Source organism: Anolis sagrei, chromosome 2 (genome assembly GCF_037176765.1).
Source record: "Anolis sagrei isolate rAnoSag1 chromosome 2, rAnoSag1.mat, whole genome shotgun sequence".
In the NCBI taxonomy this organism is placed as follows: domain Eukaryota; kingdom Metazoa; phylum Chordata; class Lepidosauria; order Squamata; family Dactyloidae; genus Anolis; species Anolis sagrei.
This window is the reverse complement of record NC_090022.1, coordinates 245,009,178-245,034,320: the sequence shown is the minus strand read 5'-3', so window position 1 is coordinate 245,034,320 and position 25,143 is coordinate 245,009,178. Positions and strand designations below refer to the sequence as shown.

The window sequence follows — 25,143 nt, the reverse complement described above, 5'->3', positions numbered from 1 at the left end:
GCCAAGAAGCAGGAATATTCATTCAAAGCACCCCCGACAGATGGCCATCCAGCCTCTGTTTAAAAGCCTCAAAAGAAGGAACCTCCATCACACTCTGGGGCAGAGAGTTCCACTGCTGAACAGCTCTCACAATCAGAAAGTTCTTCCTAATCTTCAGGTGGAATCTCCTTTCCTGTAATTTGAAGCCATTGTTCCACATCCTAGTCTCCAGGGCAGCAGAAAACAAGCTTGCTCCCTCCTCTCAATGACTTCCTCTTACATATTTATACATGGCCATCATGTCTCTTCTCAGCCTTCTCTTCTGCAGGCTAAACATGCCCAGCTCTTTAAGTCACTCCTCATAGGGCTTGTTCTCCAGACCTTTAATCATTTTAGTCACCCTCCTCTGGACACATTCCAGCTTACTTATTTTAAGGTGGGATTGGAACTGTCCGATTTCTCCATTTTAGAGATGTGAAAGTTTGGGTGTTCTTGTGGGCAGTCTTTAAATGTGCCTCACTCCTTTTGTCGCCATAAATCATCTTTCATGCAACTTTAATGGTAATTTTTGTAAAAAATTTTTTTTCCAGAAAATGCATAATTTCCATTTATCTCTAATCCACTGTAGCTATATTTTGCATTTTTGTACACCTGGAATTTTCCAATTTGGACATAAGAGTGTTATTGCTGTCTTTTCCACTTTTTATTTTAAAAATGGAAACACCAAGAGTGGTCTTCCTCAAAGTCCTTGAAGCAATAAAGTCTTTCCAGTACCTTGTGATTTAGGCACACACATACGTATACAGTAGTGGTTCCCAACCTGTGGTCCATGGACCACCAGTGGTCCACAAGAACTAAAATATGGTCTACGGTCTCACCTTTACTACACCATTGCAGCTAGAGCGACTGGTCTCGCAAAACCCTCTTTTATTGCAGAGGCTTATTCAATATGGTTTTTGTGGGTGAGCAGATGGCGACTACTGGGTGGCATATGTTCTGTACCAGAAACTAGAGCTGATGTAGTTTATTCAATACAATTTTCTGAACTAGAACCCCAAATAACCAAACCAAATCTAAAGTTGACCAAAAACTGATTCGTAACCCTTTTGGTAATAATGTTGGAGAGTGGTCCCTGCTCAAAGTGGTCCCTAGTCAAAAAAAAAAAAAAAAAAAAGGTTGGGAACCACTGATATACAGTAAGTGGTATGGGCGGAGACTATTACACTTTCCCATGTGGTAGTTCTGTACACAGAGGATTTATCTAGAAACAGGCTGAGTCTATTACATGTGATGACAGTGAATAAAGTAGCCATTTTTCTTTAAACTGGAAAGGCACAAAACACTACAGTAAAAGTACGATTTCCCCTTGCTTTCTGCCTCAAATGGGATGAGGTCTGTAGTCTGATACTGGCAAACGTTAGCATTCGATCTAAAATACAGACCCTGCAGATCTATTGGCTTGTTCTCAAATTCCTTGTTGTACCAAGCTGTTTGGAACACAAAAGCCTGTAAAGTCTTACAGCCCTGATATGCATTTCAGTTTTTTTTTTCCCATGGACCACCATGCCGATTTTTTACTTTTGATGTATTCTTTCTGAAGGCGTTGTTAATTGATGCCTCCAACTCAACATGGTGGGCTATGGGCTCCTTTTCTTCAGGGCTGAATTTAAGGCTGTGATATGCAAATGATAATTTGGTTTAACAAATGACAGGGATACAAATTAGTCGGCATTCAAAATCTGCATTCAGGAGACTCTGGGAAAGGAGGGGGGAAATTTGAAATTCAAATGAAGAGCCTCTCACCCTACACAATCACACTTGCCTCCAGAAAGTTCAGCACAAAAGCACCCTTTCCCAAAACGATAACTATAGACCGTGTGGCTAGGAATAATAGGAGTTGTAGACCAAAATATTTGGAGGAGATACTGTGAGGGAGGTTGCTCCACAGCGAAGACCCTAAATGTTACATTCTTGGACTCCCAGATCACAGAACCTAGGATCTGTGGATCCAAAAAGGTAAATACCCAAGCTCAGTAAATATATTAGAATTTAGTTATTGCTATTGTCACAACCTGATGTGCAAAACAGCTATCCAATACAACCAAAGTTTTTATTACATCAATTCTTATAGAATATATACAGAAAAGTAGATAATTCTAAGAGTAATTTATTTCTTTTATTCCCAACATCTGTACTCCATCCTTCTCAACCCCTGAAGGGGGAATCAGGGCGGCTTACAATAGCAACAATTCGATGCCAACACATACAGAATACATACACAATACATCACAACATTACACATTAAATAAAACCATTAAGTTAAAATCTATTTAAAAACATTAAATAGGAGAGGAGGGATGGAGCTGACCTAATCTCGCTGGAGAGGGTGTTCCAGAGGTGGGGGGGCCACCACCAAAAAGGCCCTGTCTCTCATCCCCACCAAATGCATTTGTGAAAAAGGCAGGACCAAGAGCCTCCCTTAGCAATTTTATAGTCTGAGGCGGGACGTAGAGGGAGATACATTTGGACAAATAAGCTGGGCCAGAACTGTATAGGATTTTATAGGTCAAGACCAGCACTTTGAACTGTACTTGGAAATGGACCGGCAGCCAATGGAGCTGACACAACAGGGGGGTGGTATGCTCCCTGTATGAGTTAGTAATCTCGCTGCCGCCTGTTGGACTAGTTGGAGTTTCCGAACAGTCTTCAAAAACAACTCCACATAGAGTTCGTTGCAGTAATCTATTTGGGATGTAACAAGGGTGTGGACCACCGTGGCCACATTAGACTTCCCAAGGTACGGGCACAGCTGGCATACAAGTTTTAACTGTGCGAATGCTCCCATGAGAAATGTCAAGAGTAACCCAAAATAGCATATTATAAATGTACATTTTGAAAACCCGATTAGTTATACCTCAGGAATATTTGCATGAAAAGAGAGCCTATGAATGGAACTGTTTTGTTCAAAGTATCATAGATATTGTATACATTTATATAAGTTGTGGAACAAGTCAGCATGCTGTAGTGTAGTGGTTCTCAACTGGTGGGTCCCTGGATGCTTTGGCCTTCGACTCCCAGAAATCCTAACAGCTGATAAACTGGTGGGGATTTCTGGGAGTTGTAGACCAAAAGAACAGGGACCCACAGGTTGAAACCACTACTGTAGTGGCTTAATAGCTGGACTATAACTCTGGAGAGCAAGGTTTGAATAACTACTCAGACATGTTAAAACCCTGGGTGACTCTGGGCAAGTCACATTCTCTCACCCTCAGAGGAAGGCAAAGGCAATCTTGCCAAGAAAACTCTATGAGAGGGTCTTTTTAGAGACATCATAATATGGAAATGACTGAAGGCTCACAAGTTTTATGGGATAGACTACCTGTCCTATAGATAAAAGGCAAGTCAAATGTTATCATAAACTTTCTGGACTAGACTCCAAATGAACAGGCAAAAGAACAAGTCAAATCACCCTTTCTGCACTTAGTATCTCTCCATCAAAGAAACCAAAAATGCTTTTGAAGATCCATAAGAGCAGCAACCAGGTTCAGCTTCGATTTGCTGCAGCCTGGTGTGTGAAAAGCGATATCAGCTTGGCTCTCTATCAGCTTGTGCTGTTTATGTGAAGCAGCTGTTTTGCTGGAGGCTGGTGAGCTGGACAGAATTATTTATGGCTGATTCAGGAATTCTCCAGGTCAGCAACTGTATGCTAAAAAGCATGGGTCATGGTGCTCACTGGAAAAGGAGGGGGATAGTTAGGCTTCTCCAAGTCATTTCTTCAGAGGAGAAATGACTGAGGCAGTGTGGTGGTGTTGTCAGAGAATGCCAGATAGATCAAGACAGTGCGGTTGAAATCCCAACTGAGCCATGACATGAACAAGCTGGGCTCAGAGACAGTCATGTTCTCTCTGTCTAATGCACTCTACAGGCAACTGCTGATGTATATTGGTAGCCTGCATAGCCAAACCCTAGCTTGTGGCCAATGAAACCCTGCTCCTTGTTTTGCAAAACTATCAGGGGAACCCCGTTGCTCTGCCTGCAAACCCAGAGGCACTTGTCTTGGTTTCAGATTTTATTTTTCATGTCAGGAGTAACTTGAGAAATTGCAAGTCGCTTCTGTTGTGAGATAATTGCTGTCTGAAAGGACATTGCCCAGGGGACACCCAGAGGTTTTGATGTTTTACCATCCTTGTGGGCCTGCTTCTCCCATGTCCCTACATGGGGAACTGGAGCTGACAGAGGGAGCTCATCGGCGCTCTCCCTGGATTTGAACTTCTGACCTGCCAATCTTCAGTCCTGCTAGCACAAGGGTTTCACCCATTGCGCCACCGGGGGCTCCTTGGTTTCAAATGATCCACAGAAAGTAACTGCCCTCTTTCACCCATTGTAGCGTGGTGTGGATCACTACTTACTGTCTCTACAGAGAACTTGCCATGGAAATTGCCCTAAATTTAGAAAATTAAATACATTCAGTTCTCGAGACCTAGTCTTTTGACAAGCCCAGCTAAGAACACTTTCTCTCCCTAGCGGTCTAACCCATTTTTAAAAACTGTGCTTAAAGTTAGCAATTTATACATATTTTCCCTCTGGTATTCTATATATATTTTGTGAACCTTTGCATGCTACATGAGCTTGCAAGTGTTTTCAGCTTCGGTCATTTGCATTATCATCATCTCGAATAGGTAGCAATTTATCAGAGAGCATAGAAATACACAAGGTGAATCAGTTCATGTTCTCTTGTTGTGTGCCTTGGGGTAAATTGACAAGATTTGTTCATAGGAGATTTGCCCTTGCCTTTTCCTGTAGTTCAGGCAGTGTGACTTGCCAAAGGCACCCAGTAGATGTCTGTGGCTTAGTTGAGATTGAAACCATGTTCTCCCGAGTTGTAATCTCATGCTCAGACCTACCTCAAATGGCTCCCTAAAAATGTGTCCTAGACGTTTAACAATGATCCAACGAGATGCATAGGGATCCCTACATCAACCAGTGCTCCAGACCTTACCACCTGCAAGTCTCTACCAAATCTGGAAACCACCTTATATCAAGTCAGACAATTGGGCCCTCAATATATTGTCTTGTGCTGATTGGCAGCTGATCTCCCAAATTCCAAATGGGAGCCTATCACAGCCCTACCAAAAAATACCATGGACTGTACATGGGATCTTTGGTGTTGCTATTGAGCGTTTTCACTCCCCTGCTTTTGTGAATATACAAGAGAGCAGGATGTTTCTAGCAGCTGTCACCCAAGTTCTGTGTCAGGCTGCATCTACACAGTAGAATTAATGCCGTTTGAAGATCAGGAGCTCACCTTGACCGGCTTCGAATTGTCAACCTTTCAGTTGGCAAGTTTTACTGCAGCTGCAGCAGGTAATTCACCTGCTATGCCAAAGCCGGTTTAATGCCCTCATGTATTTGTGGGACAAAGATGTGTGGGATTTTTCCCCAGGAACAGGAGCAGTGGAGAAGTAAGATTCCCGGGCAGCTTCTGTAGGCCCCTAGCTCTCCACGGTTGGCAACCCCTGCATTAAAATGATGTTAAGTAACTCTGTTAAAATAAAAACATAGAATACATAAAGATCTTGGGCTGTTGTGAGGAATAACATATTTATCACAGTTTTAGCAGCCACATACAGCATCTAGGGTCATGTAGCCCATTTAAAGACTGAGAATATATTACATTATTATGGATTGCTGTGAGTTTTCCGGGCTGTATGGCCATGTTCCAGAAGCATTCTCTCCTGACATTTCACCCACATCTATGGCTGGCATCCTCAGAGGTTGTGAGGTCTTTTTCTTTCACAGCAAAATTGTATAACAATTTGGAAATTGATACTTCCCTTAAAATGCTTAAATGAAGAGGGAAACAGTGCTCACAAACATAGATAATTCACCAGAAATATTTAAACACGAGAACAGCCACTCCAATGCAACTTACACTGAGCTAGGCATTGCCCTTTTGCCATTTAAGATGGGCAGAGATGTCCAACCTAGAGCAGCACCCTACAGCATCACTGACAGAGGGGGGAACATTTCAGTTGTGTGTTTTGCTTCAAAAGACCTTGCAACCTAACTGGACACCCGCTAGAAGGGCTGAGGCATTAGCCAAGCGCTGTCCCAAGAAAGCACCCAGACATCAGCTGTGCAACTCCAAGTCATGTTGCAATATAATGTAACTGGCTGTTTACATCACTAGTTTAAAAGTGGTTATCAGGGTCAGCATCTGAAAAATAACATCATAAAAACTGGAGGAAAGGAGGACTGAAACCTGTGAATCTCAGGAATAACCAGAATCACCCAGATAGGCAATTTAAGACCTGAAAACAATCCTAGCATGTCTTAGAAAACAAATATCTTAGGACGGGATCATCTTGACATTCTGAAGTCCAAGTGTCTTGCAGTTTACCATGCAGACATTAAAAAGCAAACTGCTTTGCTTGTGTGCAATGAATAATAATAATAATAATAATAATAACAACAACAATAATAATAATAATAATAAAAATTATTTTTGTATCCCAATACCATCTCCCTGAAGGGACTCAGGGTGGCTTACATGGGGACAAGCCCAGTCAAACACAGATTAAAATATAACACAGCTACAAACATCATAAAAACAAATCCATCAAGAACAACCAGCAGCCTAACATAGTGGCCATATACTGAGCTAAGGGGCGAGGCAGGAGCTTATGAAATACAGTTTCAAGGACAGGGCTGGTGAGAAAGTGCAAAATCCAGATGATAAGTTTGGGCTAGAAGGGCTGAGTCAATTTGAGAAATATAATTATAGGGCTGGGACAATGGTAAAGTGCAAGAGCCAGATATTGAATTAGAGGGCCATACCTGCCTTGTTATTTTTGCTGTTGTTGTGGGCCTTCAAAATGTTTCTGACTTATGGTGATCCTAAATTGACCCTATCGCAAGGTCTTCTGTGCTTGAGAGAGTACGACTCGCCCAGTGTAAGTTTCCCTGGCCCAGCAGTTCTCCAGAGTCTTAGTCCAACACTCAAACCACAATGCCTACCCCTTCTTCAAATGGCCTTTGATCCTCCAGATCTTTTGGGCTTCCCAGGTAGCATGGCCAGTGATATAATACTTCACTATTTATATTAACCCAGTGGTTCTTTACTCTCCTCCTGGCATGAATGTGGGCAATTTCCCCAAAGGTGAGGCTTGTAACATGTTCTCATACAATGGCCGGTGATTACGCACAGATCAACACTGGCAATATACCACCAATGTCAGACAGGCTAAATCGGACATGGGCAAACTGGCTGTTGAAGTCCAAAATACCTGGAGAGCCAAAGTTTGCCCATGCCTGGGCTAAATGTATGGAGTCCAAACTAGATGATAGGCTGGAGGTATATGGCAGAATTTGTTTGTTTTCAGAACATAAGACAGCAGTGCCACACTGTTTTGTTTTGCTGATAACAATCAACCCACTCACAAATTCTTCTTTTCTTTTGAGTGAACTGCATTTATCTTACATTTGAGATAACTGCAGAAAAGGTGTCTTGTTTCTAGAGCTATCTTGTAGAGCTGGATATACAAGTATATGGACTTGTTACCCTTAAGCACCCCATATAACAAATGTCTGTGGCATACACAGCAGAGTGATTTTGAATGTGCAGTTTTGCTACTATGCAAGAAACACTATTACTGGATTCACACTGATAGTACAAAATATAGACTGATATCCTGCTAACTGAGTTATGCACATGTATATTCCATTACAAAACAAGTTTCACATTTAATGCCTATACACAAAAGGTTGTGGAAGTAAAAGGTAAAGGTTTCCCTTTGACATTAATTCTAGTTGTGTCCAGCTCTGGGTGGTGGTGCATATCTCCATTTCTAAGCCAAAGAGCTGGTGTTGTCCACAGATACCTCCAAGGTCATGTAGCCAGCATGACTGCATGGAGTGCCATTACCTTCCCGTAGGCCCATTGATCTATTCATATTTGCATGTTTTTGAACTGCTAGGTTGACAGAAGCTGGTGCTAACAGCGGGAGCTCACCCCACTTCCTGGATTCGAACCACCAATCTTTTGGTCAGCAAGTTCAGCAGCTCAGCGGTTTAACCCACTGCCCCACCAGGGGGCAACTGTACATATGGTATAACTGAGTCTTTGACAACATTGTGCATCATGCATGCAGATACGCAAAGCACACTGGAATCATTAATTCACATTTGCTTGCACATTCGGTTGTATAGTATTGCAATTCACTAAGTCGCAACCATCATCTTACTCCATGAGTATGTTACAGCCCATCTCCTTGTTCTAGGATCTCAGGCATACTTTTTATATCTCTCCCAGTAATATTATAACTTAACTGAACTCACAAGACTGAAAGTCTGGCTTTAGCTTGATCACACTATGGATGAGATTCTCCCTTCTGCTTCTGTGTGGTTCTTCCTGTAAGTATCTTGATTCATTTGGTTATTGGTGATGTAAAATTTCGATTGCACCCAGCATCTACTCAGCTTCTACAGGAAATGTGAGTCACTAACCACAAAATACAAATAGTTATTCAGATCTAAGAGATGTATGAAATGCCCACGAGGAGGGAATGAATAAAGTGACTTAATATATATACTCTTCCAACAGTCAATAGCATTTGAATCTGCATTCCAATTCACGGTCTATGCACTGGAAAGAAACACAAAAGACTAATTACAAAGCAAGATTCAGCAACTCCTACATTATTTAGTTTAGGGGAGAGTCTAATATGCACAGGGTCTATAAATATATTTTATGTAGGACAAGAGGCAAGAAGTATAAGAGAAGCTGAATTGTAAACACTGCTTCACAATAGGAACTCCGCTCTCACACTGAAAAACATAGATCACAAGAAATTTTTAATCCTCCCCCTTAGTCTTTATTAGCAATGCCATTGTTGTTAACAAATCTGATCAAGAACCATAAGCCTCAAATAAGCTATAAAGCGCCTTTCAGCCAAAATTATGGTTGTTTGATGCCACTTCAAAGCAAGAAGATGCAATGAAAGCTGTCACCATGAGAGTGACAATTTTTACTTATGACTAAGGTTTAAAAGTATTTCACTTTAGTACTGAAAAGACTGATTTTGGCTCTCATTCCACCTGGTCTAGCAAAACAATTTTTATTCCCCAAATTGCTATACTAAGTCCTGAGAAGAGGGGGAGGTGCAAACTATTATTCACATTTTTAGGAAGGACCTAGAAACAGTAAGGACAAAGGAAGATGAGACCGTCTCTCTGCAGTAGGGATTATTTTTTGCATGAAAGGCCAAAGTCTCAAGGTGATTACACAATATTTTAAAATAATTGTATGCATGACACAAAGCTTGTTTACTTTGAACCATAAGAAAGCAATGGTGCTGTGATCTGAGCCACCCATGTAGACAATTCTGGATTTCAGAGTATTTTGGATTTAAAGTGGTTTCTGAAGAAAAATGGCCAATTTAAGGCCCGCTAACACAGGATAGGGGCTGCTGAACTTGCTGAAAGGTTGGTAGTTCAAGTACATGGACCAGAATGAGCTGCTGTTGTTAGCCCCAGCTTCCACTAACCTATCCGTTTGAAAACATGCAAATATGAGTAAATCAATAGGTACCACTCTGGCAGGAAGGTAATGGCACTCCATGTAGTCATGCCAAAGAGCTGCCGTTGTTTACTGACAACGCCAGCTCTTCGGCTTAGAAATGCAGATGAGCACTACCCCCCCCCCCAGAGTTGAACTCGCCTAGATTTAATGTCAAGGGGAAACCTTTACTTTACCTTAACACAGGTTAGTTCCCTCCCGCGACTCACATTCAAGATTGTTGTTAGAGACCGGGTGCATGTAAAAGCACTGTTGAATAAACCCAACATCTCCAAAAGCAAGGTGCATATAGAATCATAGATTTGGAAAAGACGAAGAGAATAATCTAATTGAACACATTCTGTTTTGCAATCTTAAAATGGCAATCCAGCCTCCAATTAGAAACCTCTAAGGAGCAGCATATTTCACTGTTGAGGAGCTCTTACCATCAGGAAGTTCTTCCTAATGTCTCCATGGAATCTCTATACAATCATTTGAGTCCATGCTCTGTACCCCAATCTCTGGAGCAGTAGAAAACAAGTTTGCTCTATCTTCAATATGACTTCCTTGTAAATATTTGAAGAGAGCAATCATGTCATTTCTTAACTTTTTCTTCTGCAGGCTAAAAATGTCCAGGCTCCTTAGCCATTCCTCACAGGGCTTGGCTTCCAGACCTCTGATGATTTTGATTACCCTCCTCTGGACACATTCCAGCTTGTTAGTATCCTTCTTGAATTGTGCTGCCCAGAACTGGACACAAGGTTATTCCCGGTGAGGTCTGACCAAAGCAGAATAGAGCGGGAGTATGATTTCCATCAATTAGACACTAGATTCCTACTGATGCAGCCTAGAATTGCATTGGGATTTTAAAACTGCAGCTTCACACTCTTCACTCATGTTTAGCTTGTGGTCTATTAAGACTCCTAAATCTCTTTCACATGTTGTCAAGCTAGGTGTCACTCATCCTATATCTGTGCATTTCATTTTTTTCCTGTCTTAGTACCTTGGGTTGGTTCAGTCTGTTTAATTATCTGTTCTATCAGCACCTCTAAGAAATATTGTTTATGTAAGTCATACCACAACAGATGTCTCAGTGGTTGCAGATAATCTAACAATTAGCACCTTCATACAAGGCGCAACAATGAGCCCACTAGAACCTCTATACCAGGTCTGCACAACCTGTGGTCCTCCAGATGTTTTGGGTTTTGACTTCCAGAATTTCTGACCATTGTACAAGCTGATTAGGGTTTCTGGGAGTTAGGACTCCCAAACACCTGGAGGGTCACATGTTGTGCAAGCCTGTTCTATGCATACATACATACACACTGATCACTAGGACTTTCACATTTGTCATTCTTCCCTGGAGATATATCTTGTTTCTTATTTTCAGTGGTGTAATGATCTTACAGGGTCATAACCCTGGGACTTTATATCAGTGGCCAGTAGCTCTGGTATTCACCTGACCACTTGTGAGTTTAGCTACAGTAACAATGCATTATTATGTGTTTGTTGTTACTAATATGTGCGTTCAAGATTACTCTGACTCATGATAATGTCATGATGGGCTTTTCTTGACAAGATTTATTCCAATGAGTTTTCCAAGGAGTTTTGCTACTGCATTTCTCTAAAGCTGAGAGAGTGTGAATTGCCCAAGATCACCAAGTAGGTTTCCATAACTGAGAAGGCATTCCAATCCTGGTCTCCAGATTCCTAATTCAACACTCAAACCACAATATCACATAGGCTATTGTTATTTTTGGAAAATAAGACCTTTTAGAGTTCATAACCTTTTGGGAAACCAGACATCTCCATAGTCTTTTGGAATCATGATCCTTTTGGAGATTAATTGGCATTTACACTATTTGGAATTATCATAACCCTTTTGTAAAATATGATTTTCCAGATAAGAGTTAAATACTCATTTGAGTGAATAATCTCCTTAGTGGTAAATATCCACTAGTATTCATGAAAACAAATTAGGTTACTGAGTTGTTAGACTGATATACCTAGTTATCTCTCTGAACTGTTAGGAACAAAGATATGCCAATGCATAAAATGTATAGCAGATCTTCAGAAGTGTTATTTCAGTTGCCCAAAAAAATCTACTCTCCCATAAAATATATTGCTTTTAAATCATGCTCTCCAGAGACCAAAAATAGGTAGTTTTCATTAAAAGTAACATAGTTGATTTACTTACAAACTTCATATATTCTGCATACAAGTATATTTCTTATTGGTTGAGAGTTTAAACAGTAAGTTCTCTAAAGCATTCTGTTTCAGTCTCTTCTTTGTTGCATACAGACTGGCGCTCTCTTCAGTCTAATACATTACTGAACATTGACTCAATATAGACTGATTACACACTGAAGCATACTGACACTGACTCTTCTGTACTGCTTCTGATACAAAGTGATTTCTAAAAGGGAGTCTCAGTCTGAATAGTCCTAGATCTAGTCTCATGGTTTGTAGTCCCTCCCACGACCTCAAACAACATAGAGTTAAGGGAAAGCTGCATATCAAAATATACATACAATATAGTAAGCAATCCAAATTATATACAGAACAAATAACTAGTATAGGAGGCTTGTAGAAGGTTGCCATTTCCAACAGTTATGAGTGACCCCTATTTTAAATTAAAAGTGGGGAGCGGGGATTGGACTTCTGTCAGGAAGGCCTACTAAGAAGAGTGTGTGATTTAATACAGATAATACAGATGTTGTCATTATTGGAATCTCCTTGTGGATGCCACTATAGAGACTATCAAAATGACATCCCATTCTTCAAAATTTAGTACTACCACTTCTTATCTTCCTCCCATTTCCTATTTTGTTTGTCATTTCCTTTCAATCTTATACATATCTTCTTGGGAGTAAATCCCACTGAATTCCAAGTGGGGCTTATTCTGATTAAATACAAAAAAACACACTGTCGTTTGTGTACATTTTCAATATTGGCTGTTGTTCCTGTTTGTAAGGGAAGAATATTGCTACCTCAATGAATGAGTCCCAATGGCGTAGCTTCAGAAACACGTACATTGTAGCATGCAACTATTTAAAAGAATATAACTATGGAAACACATAATGGGAACAGCTTTGGGAGGTGATACCATGCCAAGCAACTCAGAGCAAATGCTACACAGAAGAGGAAAAGAAACAAAAATTTTTGCTGGGTTGTTGTAGGTTTTTCAGGCTGAATGGCCATGTTCTAGAAGCATTCTCTCCTGACATTTCGCCTGCATCTGTGGCAAGCATCCTCAGGCGAAATGTCAGGAGAGAATGCTTCCAAAACATGGACATACAGTCCAAGAAGCCTACAACAACCCAGTGATTCAGGCCATGAAACCTTCAACAATACATTAAACATTTTTGCATTTGCTGTACCCACTGCTACGCAACAAAATGCTTCACAGATATAAACATTGTATCATGTGCCAAGAAACATATATGGCAGGAAAATGACAGAAAAGGTGAGACACAGTTCTGTTCATAGGCTTGATTAATATAATTACAGATAGAGGACTTGACTACTGGTAGCTGAAAACATGGATCCTGGCATTTGAAACAATATGAAATAAATGAGATGGATTTCCAAATTCTAGTCTCCCAGATATTCTGGACATTGGAAATTCCATGACCTATATGAAATAACCACACCATAAACTTATTTAAAAGGTAAAAAATGATGTCACATCCGTTTGGCAAATATGAACCTCCATGAACATGTGGAGACCACCTTTCGAAAACCACTAGTCAAGCAAAGGATGACCTTGTTAGAAGTCAACTCTTTGAACAAGTTATATTCATAAGCATTCATGTAATGGCACACAGGTAACACAGCTGTTAAACTGAAGAACCATGTCTTTAATCTGCCAATGATAAAGACATGCCTATATATATGTGTGTGTGGGGTTAGCAGAGGATGGTTGTTTCTTTGAAGATGAAATTTGCAGTTGCCCAAAAGATATACACTCCCTTAAAACCTCTTAGTTAAAATATGCACTCAGAGATAAAAGTCAGAAAAGAGAAACTGAAGTAAAAAAAGAGACAAACTGCATCCTCCTCCATTGAGGTCTAAAAGCACACTGTATAACAAAAATGGAGTCCTGTGTCTGAAGCCCCTCCCACACCAAAGAGGTTCAGTCAAACTGGCAAACCAAAATGTACACACACTATAGGTTAACAATTATAAACATTTACAAACAGTTAGTGGAGAGATGTAAGGTGGCTATTTCCAACACGGACTTCAATTCCCAGAAGCCTTGACTTCCATAAAAACAGTGAAAATGTCAATGGAGGGGAAATTATACATAAGGCACAAACAGGCAAACTGCTAAATGTGATGATGCCACTGTACTGGGTAGCTACTGTTTATAAACACACAAGGAGATCTCCCTTTAATACTCTCTTTAGAAGTGAACTTTACACAGAGGTGGGAGATCTATAGCACGATCTCTTGATATCTTTTCCTGTGAATATAAGGGGTAGGGATTCAGATATGTCACAGTGCCAGATGAAGGGAGAGTTTAAGCCTTTCACTTGTATAGCGAAGTGGGTATTATTCTGGTAGTGTGGACCAGTAGAATACAAGGATTCGTGTCTTATCTGTCGTCCTTTCCCCCACTGTGGCCATAAGCAGTTTTACAGTCATGAATGAAACAGGAAGAAAGGAAGAAAGCTCCCCTTCCTATGGCATTTCATCACTTCCCTATTGTTGCTTTTAAGTAAAGAAAAAGACATTAGGTGTTCCAAGCATGGACCACATCACATCGCTTTTTACCACTAATATATAAGAACTTTCATCATAGGGATCACACACTATATTTTTCAGCCACCTGCACAGACACATTTCATTGAATGTCTATAAAGACAGCATTACAGCACAACCTCTGTATCCATACGACACGCTCCTCCTATGGACACCAGAAACCATGGACAACAATGAATCCTATATATTGATTATAAGGTAAAGGTAAATGTTTCCCCTGACATTAAGTCTAGTTGTGTCCAACTCTGGGGGATAGTGCTCATCTCCCTTTCTAAGCCAAAGAGTCGGCGCTGTCCGTAGACACTTCCAAGGTCATGTGGCCGGCATGACTGCATGAAGCACCATTACCTTCCGGCAGAAGAGGTATCTATTGATCTACTCACATTTGCATGTTTTTGAACTAGTAGGTTGCCTAGCAGCAGGAGCTCACCCCACTACCTGGATTCGAACTGCCAACCTTTCAGTCAGCAAGTTCAGCGGCTCAGCTGTTTAACCCACTGCGCCACCAGGGGGCTCTATTTTGATTATACTCGGGCCAAAAGCATACCACAGAATCACACTGGATGACGTAAAGAGGCCCTGAAACCTTTCCCTGTAGCATGGAGTATTTTTTGGAGCATAAGTGAAACTGTGGATACTGAATCTATGGGTAAGGGAGTTGTGCTGTATATCAGTAGCTGAAAAAGTATAACTAGAATTATTATCTGTAACTGATCAGCCTATAGCTGGCAGAATTATGAATGAAACGTCCTCTATGGAGCACAAAATAAATATGCACATGCAGGAATATGACCTAAAATCTCAATACATTTATGACTCACTGATGACTACGAAATGATATCATAAAGGGGCATCAGATGATAGAAAAAACTCCAGCCATATGGTTTCATATGTGCTTGCAATTCCATGTGGACAACCTCTGCCTTGAGGCTGAAGTTGTTGAGGAATGAATAGAGGATTGGATTAGATTACTCTCATCTCCCTACCAATGTATGATTCTGCCCATGTTTTTCTTGTCTACAGAGGTGCTTAGGAACACGTGGAGGACTATTTATTTATTTATTTACTATATTTATACCCCACCCTCTCTCACTCCGAGCAGCTTACAAATAGGCAACAATTCAATGCCGCATAAAAACATAAAGTTAAAAACATCTAAATATTAGAGAACCAATTATTAAAACCACCCAATCCAAAATCATAGTCCAAGAGCTATTCCAGTCACAGTTGCATTTATCCCATATCTACTCATTGCACTGAAATTACTGTCCAAAGGCTTGATCCCACAGCCATGTTTTTAATTTCTGCCTAAAGGTCAGGAGGGAGGGAGCTGATCTCATTTTGCTGGGGAGAGACTTCCATAGCCAAGGGACCACCACTGAGTAGGCCCTGTCTCTCTTCCCCACCAGTCGTGCCTGCAAAGGAGCTAGAACCGAGAGCAGGGCCTCCCGGAAGATCTTAAACATTCAGCCCTGCAGGGATACACAATCAAAGTGTAACAGATGGCCATTCGGCTTCTCTTTAAATCCCTCCAGAGAAGAAGACTCCTTAGATGGGAAGGAGAATAAAGCAAAGAACCACTCCTCTGTACTATTCCCCTTCACAGGACATTTAACAAATATAATTCTCACCACTCTTACGCAATGCAGGGCTCATTTCAAGATCACCAACAAGCTCCTCACAGCTTTTTTTCTGTTATGTTAAGGTGTGGCCTAATTATTGCCTGCTGTACCAACTTTCCCCCATTAGTCATGTGCCGTGAGGTAAAAAAAAAGAATCCAATTATTTCCACATGGAGTAAATTGTCCTTTTTGTATATTTTTAAAATTCTTATATGCAGCTAACACAGAGAAACAATACAGATACAAGGTAAACACTTGAATTCCCACTCCTCCCTGCCCAACACACATGCTGAAATATCTGCTAAGCAGTTTCATAGTGATATCATCAATGTTTCAGGGAACACAGCCAATAATTTCATCAGAAGAGATATTGCAGAGGTAACCTTTCACTCCGAGAGTGAGCTGTGGCACTCCTAAAAGCTTCACGACAGATTTCTAGCCAAGAGATGTCATGAGAACATCTCACCACAATTTCACGATCCATCTGCCTGCTCCTCACAAGGGGTTTTACAGCACTTGTGCCAAAAAACAGCAGCAAGTTCAGCGTGATAACTTGGCTATCGATGGAGAAGTGGGCATGCCCCCCACTTCCACACACCTTCTGTGAGAGACCTATTTAGATAACAGATGTGTCAAATTCAGACTCTGCCTAAATAATAACTGCAATACAGCAGCCCATTGATGGTTTAGTACAGTGTTTCTCAACCTGCAGGGTTAGGACCCCTGGGGGGGGGGGGGTTGTGAGGGGGTGTCAGAGGGGTCACCAAAGACCATCAGAAAACAGTATTTTCTATTAACCATGGGGGTTCGGTGTGGGACGTTTGGCCCAATTCTATCATTGGTGGGTTCTAAATGATTGTAGGTGAACTATAAATCCCAGCAACTACAACTCCCAAATGTCAAGGTTGATTTTCCCCAAACTCCATCAGTATTCGCATTTGGGCATATTGAGCATTTGTGCCAAGTTTGGTCCAGATACATCATTGTTTGAGTCCACAGTGCTCTCTGGATTTAGGTGAACTACAACTCCAAAACTTAAGGTCAATGCCCACTAAACCCTTCCAGTATTTTCTATTGATCATGGGAATTCTGCGTGCCAAGTTTGGTTCAGTTCTATCATTGGTGGAGTTCAGAATGCACTTTGATTGTAGGTTAACTATAAATCCCAGCAACTACAACTCCCAAATGACAAAATCAATCCACCCCCCAATCCCACCAGTATTCAAATTTGGGCATATTGGGTATTTGTGCCAAATTTGGGCCAGTGAATGAAAATAAATCCTGCATATCACATATTTACATTACAATTCATAACAGTAGCAAAATCACAGTTATGAAGTAGTAATGAAAATAATTTTATGGTTGGGGGTCACCACAACATTAAGGGGTCGTGCCATTAGGAAGGTTGAGAAACACTGGTTAGCAGCTTCACTATATATATATAGATATATAGATATATATATACACTTGTCCTTAGCATGTCCATTCCCAAGTTACTTGTTTCAAGTACAGCTCCAGCATGAAGAGGGATACTTACGAGATGTATGCAGGGTAAGCAAACCCGATCAAGTTGCAAAGCAGGGATGCCCCATAACCGATCACCAGATAGATGGCCAGTGCAGCAAAAATGGCTACGAGAGGAAACAGAAAGCCAGTCAGTTGGGAGGGCATGCCTATTTAACACACACAGAGTGTAAAGCTCTGCTTGGTTACATAAAGCAGAAGCGCTTTTCCCGTGGAAGAGGCCGGAGGAAACTTGGCAGATCCCTTCCACAGGGCCCAGCCCCAGCTCCAGTCGCCTGGAACCGAAAGGGAATTGAAGCGCTACATCCTGATTGACAAGTTTCGGAGTTGGAGGGTGAGGGAGGACAGGGATGCAAACAGAAGCTAACCTGTAAGACTGAAGGGATACGTGCCAAATTGGGGAGGTACGGGAAGCTCCATTGTTCTGCCCAGACACGTCAGCAGGCAATTCCCCTCCAGTGGGAGTAACTAACTCTCTTTGCTTCTCTCCTCCTCTTCTCCCTGATTCACCACAAACATCCGGGATTTCCCCAAAAGCCATTGGAATAAGGTCAATTCACTCTCGACTATTTAGGGCCCACTTCTAACTTGACTTCCCTTCTGAAAAGAATGTGGTTTTGACATGTCTTGTGACAAATCTTTCAGAGGAGAAAGGGGGAAGCGGAAGAGAAGAAACTGGTTAGTATAACCATCCTGCTTTGCTGCTTTCGGGGCATTCAATCCCAATGCTCTGACTGAATCTAGCAGATGATCTAGCTCTCCTCTGAACTTTTTTTTAGGTGTCAGGAACGACTTGAGAAACTACAAGTTTCAAGTTTCCGGTGGCACAATGGATTAAACCCTTGTGCTGGCAGAACTGAAGATTGACAGGTTGTAGGTTCGAATCCTGGGAGCGTGTGGATGAGCTCCCTCTGTCAGCTCCAGCTCCCCATGCAGGGACATAAGAGAAGCCTCCCGCGAGGATGATAAAACATCAAAACATCCAGGCAGCTCCTGGGCAACGTCCTTGCAGACGGCCAATTCTCTGAAACCAGACATCGTATGGCTCTTATGCCTCTCTCCCCTCCATGGTCCTATGAATCCATGGATTTTGTGTCCCTTTTCTAACTAGATTTCCCTCCTAAAAGGGATCTGGGTTTGACATGTCTTATGGGAAAAGGAGAAGGAAGGAACTTGTTATTATACCTGCAGAGCAACCAGCCCGGTTTGCTGCTGCTGCTGGGACATTCAATCCCAACACTCCCTCAAGCAGCTGCTCTATCTCCCCTCTGAAGGCATATAGCCATATGCTCCTCTCCTGTAAATGTCATGCATGAGAGAGACAGGTGCTAAGATACAAACACGACTCGCAACTAGATGCACTGAATCAATAGGGTTCACATGAATAGTGACCTCAATGGGTCTGATCTAGTCTGGGTTGGGTGGTGAGGAACGTACTGCCTTCTGTATCCATGGATTCTGCATCTCTCTTCTAACTAGATCTCCCTCCTAAAAGTATTTGGCTGTGACATGTCTTATGAGAAGTCTTTCAGAGGAAGAAGCAAAGGGAAGGAAGTGGTTATTGTAACTAGAGAACAACCAGCCCAGTCTGCTGCTGCTGTTGGGACATTCAATCCCAAACTCCCTCGAGCAGCTGCTCTCTCTCTTCTCTGAAGGCATATTGTCCATATGCTCCTCTTTTGTTAAACGTTGTGCAAGACGGAGGCAGGTGCTAAAGCCCAGGGACTTAAATCCAAATGATAATCCCAACTCAGCTCCATCTATAGGTAAAGGTTTCCCCTTAAGTCTACTCATGTTGGACTCTAGGGGGTGGTGCTCATCTCCATTTCTAAGCTGAAGAGCCAGCATTGTCTGTAGACACCTCCAAGGTCATGTGGCCAGCATGACTGCATGGAGCGCCGCTGTATAGTACTCTATGCTGTAAAGTTAATGCAGTTTAACACCACTTTAATTGACATGGAATCCTGGGAGTTGTAGTTTTGTGAAGTACCAGAACTCCTTGGCAGAGGAGGCTAAAGATCTTGTAAAAGCACAATTCCATAACATTGAGCCATGGCAGTTAAAGTGATGTTGAATTGCATGAATTACAGTGTAGATCGGTGGTTCCCAACCTGTGTGTCACGGCCCACTGATGGGCCGCGAAACCTAAAGTAAGGTCTACGGCTCTAGATTATTAAATATGGTTTTCTGTGGGCGAGCAGATGGCGACTACTGGATGGCATATGTTCTGTATCAGAAATTACAGCTGATGTGATCTATCCAATGCAATTTTCTGAATCAGCACCCCAAATAACCAAACCGAAGCTAAAGTTGACCAAAACCTGATTTGTAACCTCTTTGGTACTAATGTTGGAAAGTGGTCCCTGGTTAAAAAAAAAAAAAAAAAAGGTTGGGAACCACTGGTGTAGATGCACCTTCCTAGGAAAGAGGTACCAAATTGGTAGGATTTACAAGAATGGAAGCTTTAATGCATGCATGGGAAACCTTTGGCCTTTCAGGTGTTTTTGGACTTCAACTCCCACAATAACACCTGGAAGGCCAAAGTTTGCCCCTGCCTGCTTTAATGGGTCTGCTCTGGGCTGTCATTAGGGTGGGTTGGAGCATACAATCAGTATTCCACATCACCAAATTCTACATCCATAGATTCAAATATCCAAAATACCAGATAACATGCTGAGAACCTTGCTGATCATTAAGCAAAGCTCAATGGATACTTCAAGGGTGAGAGCCTAATTAAATTACCTTTGAAAGAAACACCAAGGGCCCCCTTCTCAAGGCCCCAAAAGGGGAGAAAAGCAGAAAGGCCTTCAGGCGAAAGGCATGGCCTTGGGCCAACATTCCCTCTGCAAGTCAGCTGCCACTTTGGTTCCCCTTATTTATTGTTTACTTCATATTTATCCCAGGTTTCCTCTCAATCTTGATGGCAAATTTGGTTATAATACAATCAAAAAAGCAAAGAGTGCCTTAAAGCAGGAATATAAACAAATCTAGGTGAGGAAAGCAGCAAATATGTGGGGATACAATCCAAACAACAGGAGTTCCTGAAAGTGTGTGTGTGTGTGTGTGTGTGTGTATGGAGCTCCCGGTGGTGCAGCAGGTTAAACTGCTGAGCTGAACTTGCTAACCGAAAGGTCGGCAGTTCAAATCTGGGGAATGGGGTGAGCTCCTGCTGGTAGCCCCAGCTCCTGTCAAACTAGCTGTTTGAAAACATGCAAATGTGAGAAGATCAATTGGTACTACTCTGGTGAGAAAGTAATGGCGCTCCATGTAGTCATGCCGGCCACATGACCTAAGAGGCGTCTTTAGACAACACTGGCTCTTTGGCTTAGAAATGGAGATGAGCATCAATCCCCAGAGCCAGACATGACTAGACTTAATGTCAGGGGAAAACCTTTACCTTATATATGTATGTGTGTGTGTATAATAGATAGACATTATCTTACCTTATATATGTGTGTGTAGATAGATATTAAATATCATACTTTATATATGTGTGTGTGTGTGTGTATACCTTATATGTGTCTGTGTGTATAATAGACATTACATATCTTACCTTATATATGTGTGTATATATCTTATATATGTGTGTATATATATAATAGATAGCCATTAAATATCATACCTTATATGTGTGTGTGTGTGTATACCTTATATGTGTGTATATACCTTATATATGTGTATGTGTGTATATAATAGACATTAAATATCATACCTTATATGTGTGTATATACCTCATATGTGTGTGTGTGTATATATAATAGACATTAAATATCTTCTGTGCCATGAAAGATAAGCAATATTAAAATACACTGTAAGAACTACCCAAAATCCCAGCCTAGATAGATTGACATTAAATATCTCACCTTAAATATGTGTGTGTATATCCCTTATATATGTGTATGCATATTATAGACATTGAATATCTTACCTTATATATGTGTGTGCATAATATAGATATTAAATATCTTACCTTATATATATATATGTGTGTGTGTGTGTGTATACCTTATATATGTGTGTATATATATAATAGATAGACATTAACTATCTTCTGTGTCATGAAAGATAAGCAATATTAAAACACACTGTAGTAACTACCCAAAATCCCTGCCTGCCTCTCATTGTGCCATAGATGATGGCAGAAGAGGCCTTACAAGCTGGATATGAATTTGCATTTTCTGGGCAGTGGGAGGAGGGGGGGGGCTGCTTGTGGGATCCAAGATAAGGCGAAGAAATACACACAGGTTATGAAATCTGAACGGAAACCGGCCAAGCGTGCCCCTCCCTTTCCCCAAACACCGGAGCCTCCCCAATTAACGGGAGAATGAAGGGGTTTGGCGAGTGGGGAGCTCCCTCCCTCTCTCCCTCCCTCCCTGGGCCTGGGCTCACCGATGGCCACGTAGGTCCTATTGACGCCCGTCTTGGCCTCGATCTTCTCCAAGACGTTGGTCAGGCAGTTCTTCTCGTGGAGGAACTTGTCGAACCTCTCCCGCATCGACGCCGTCATGGTGGCCACCAGGGGAAGGAAAGGGCCGAAGAAAGCGGGGAAAGGGCTCCTCTTCTTCTCCTGCCTTCCTTCTTTCTCCTCTTCCACCTCTCTCTCTCTCTCTCTCTCTCTAGGCCCGCTTGGCTGCAAGAAGAAGGAGAAGGGGAGGCGGCTTGGAGGCGAGGCAGAAGGAGACGGGTCCCCCCAAGCACGTGGGCGCCTCCAAGTCCCGCCCGCCCCTCCCTTCTTGGCTTTCGCTGCCAGAAAATGACAACCAAACACCCTTCAAAGACCCACCCAGCCTCTGCTACATTGTGTTGCCCAAACTCCCTCTGCTACACTGTTTGGCACCGCTTCTAACAGCCAGTGGCTCAATGCTTGTTGTTCTGCCTCTATAAGGTCTTCCGCCTTCTCTGCCCAAGAGGGCGAAAATGCAGCTCTCTCAGGATTCCAAAGCCTTGAACCATGCCAATGGTATCAAACCGCATTCATCCCACAGTGTAGATGCACCCACTAAGGCCCCTTCAACACCGCCACATAAAATACAAATCGAACTAATGGGTACAAAACAGACTCAATAGACACAACATATAAATATAACTAATAATATTGCAGTATAGTAATATAGTACATTATAAAAATATATAAGACTAATATACATTACTATTCATATTGCAATATAGTAATATAGTACATTATAATAATACATAAGACTAATATATATTACTAATAATATTGCAGTATAGTAATATAGTACATTATAATAATAGATAAGACTAATATTATGCTATACTAATATATTATATGTACATATAATATTAATAATAATAATAATAATAATAATAATTTATTTATAACTTGCTCTATCTCCCCAGGGGAGAATAAACACAATGGCAAACATTCAATGCCAAAACAACAATAACAAATCAAACCAATGGGTAAAAAACAGAGTCAACAGACATGATACATCACAAATATTTACAACATATTATATATATATATATATATATATATATACATATATATATGTCTAATAATATTGCAGCATAGTAATATCGTACATTATAATAATAGATAAGACTAATATATATTACTAATAATATTGCAATATAGTAATATAGTACATTATAATAATAGATAAGACTAATATTATGCTATGCTAATATATTGTATGTACCTATAATAATAATAATAATAATAATAATAATTTATTTATAACTTGCTCTATCTCCCTAAGGGAGAATAATCACAATGGCAAACATTCAATGCCAAAACAACAATAACATATCAAACCAATGGGTAAAAAACAGTCAACAGACACGATACATCGCAAATATTTACAACATTATATATATATATATATATATATATATATATATAACTAATAATATTGCAGTATAGTAATATAATACATCATAATAATATATAAGACTAATATATATAACTAATAATATTGCAGTATAGTAATATAGTACATTATAATAATATGTAAGACTAATATACATTACTAATAATATTGCAATATAGTAATATAGTACATTATAATAATACATAAGACTAATATTGTGCTGTGCTAATATATTGTATGTATATAATAATAATAATAATAATAATAATTTACTTATAGACCGCCCTCTCTCCCTGAAGGGACTCAGGGCAGTTCACCAGAAATAACAAAAATGTCAAAACATTCAATGCCAAAAAAACAAACAAATAAAAAACACTTAAGACAAAACATATAATAAAATATACTCAATATAACTAATAATAATAATAATAATAATTGAATACACTATAATACTAACAATAACACAATATAATAATATATAATAATAATATTGTAATAATAATAATAATAATAATAATAATTTATTTATAGACTGCCCTCTCTCCCTGAAGGGACTCAGGGCAGTTCACCAGAAATAACAAAAATGTCAAAACATTCAATGCCAAAAAACCCCCCCAAAAAAACTTAAGACGAAACATATTATATAACATACGCAATATAACTAATAATAATAATAATTGAATACAATATAATACTAACAATAACACAATATAATATATAATAATAATATTGTAATAATAATAATAATAATAATAATAATAATAATAATAATAAACTTTATTTATAACTCGCCATCATCTCCCCAAAGGGGTTTTAGGGGCGGCTAACATGAGGCCAGGCCCAAAATAATACAACATAATAAACACACAATAACAAAATACACCATAACAAATATAAAATAACAAATCAATAGTATAATAACACTAATATATTAATTATAATACCATTTTTTTTGTGTCAGGAGTGACTTGGCCGCCTGCAAGGACATTGCCCAGGGGACTCCCGGATATTTTGATGTTTTGCATCCTTGTGGGAGGCTTCTCTCATGTCCCCACATGGGGAGGTGGAGCTGACAGAGGAAGCTCTCCCCAGATTTGAACCTCCGACCTAGCAGTCTTCAGTCTTGCTGGCACAAGGTTTAACCTATTGCATCACTACTACTAATAATATATAATAATATATAATAATAAAAATACTGTTTTATCATTGTATATTTGTATATTTTAAGTTTTATTGTAATGTTTTTAATTGTGAGTCACTTTGAGTCTCCGTAGGGAGAGATAAAGCGGTAAATACTGCTTTGAGTCCCACTAGGGTGAGAAAGGTGGTATATAAATACTGTAAATAAATGAATGAATGAATAAATAAAATATGACAGTGTAGATTCATATAATAATAATAATAATAATAATAATAATAATAATAATAATAATAATAATATGTTTTTATTTCTTACCCACCTCTCCTCATGGCTCGAGGCAGGTTACAAAATGATTAAAATACATAAACACAGCATAATGCTGGGGAATCCTGAACTTGTAGTTTGGTAAAGAAAGGGAAAGAGCTTGCAAAACTACAACTCCAAGGATCCTATAGCGTGGAGTCTTGGCAATTAATATGTGGGTATCCAATTACATCCTGATGCACTCTTAGCCTCTCTAGAAAGAAAACAACAGAGCCTAGGGGCAACCACTGCCCTATATCCTGGGATCTGATCCCAGATTATCTTCTTATTCCAGATTATCTGGAAGTGGAGACTCATATAATCCAGTTCAAAGCAGATAACCTGAGATCAGATCCAGGAATATAAGGACAATGTAGAAGGGGCCTGGGAAGACCTAGAGGCCAAAGGGGGGGGGGGGGG

At 40.3% G+C, this 25,143-nt stretch overlaps 1 protein-coding gene across 2 annotated transcripts in view; it reads right to left on the bottom strand.

Annotated features, from left to right (window-relative positions):
* Window positions 1-22,140, bottom strand: part of REEP5 (receptor accessory protein 5) — a 33,601-nt gene extending 11,461 nt beyond the window's left edge. The window contains exons 1-2 of one of the 2 annotated variants that reach the window (XM_060761903.2): window positions 21,835-22,140; window positions 17,459-17,552 (exon numbers count right to left, since the gene is read on the bottom strand). In XM_060761903.2, coding sequence (XP_060617886.1) covers window positions 17,459-17,552; window positions 21,835-21,952 — 212 coding nt within the window. In that variant the 5' untranslated portion in view covers window positions 21,953-22,140. Of the gene's footprint in view, window positions 1-17,458; window positions 17,553-17,813; window positions 17,884-21,834 lie in introns of those variants that run through there. The other variant, XM_067464491.1, reaches the window with a different exon arrangement.
* Window positions 22,141-25,143: the final 3,003 nt, after the last annotated feature.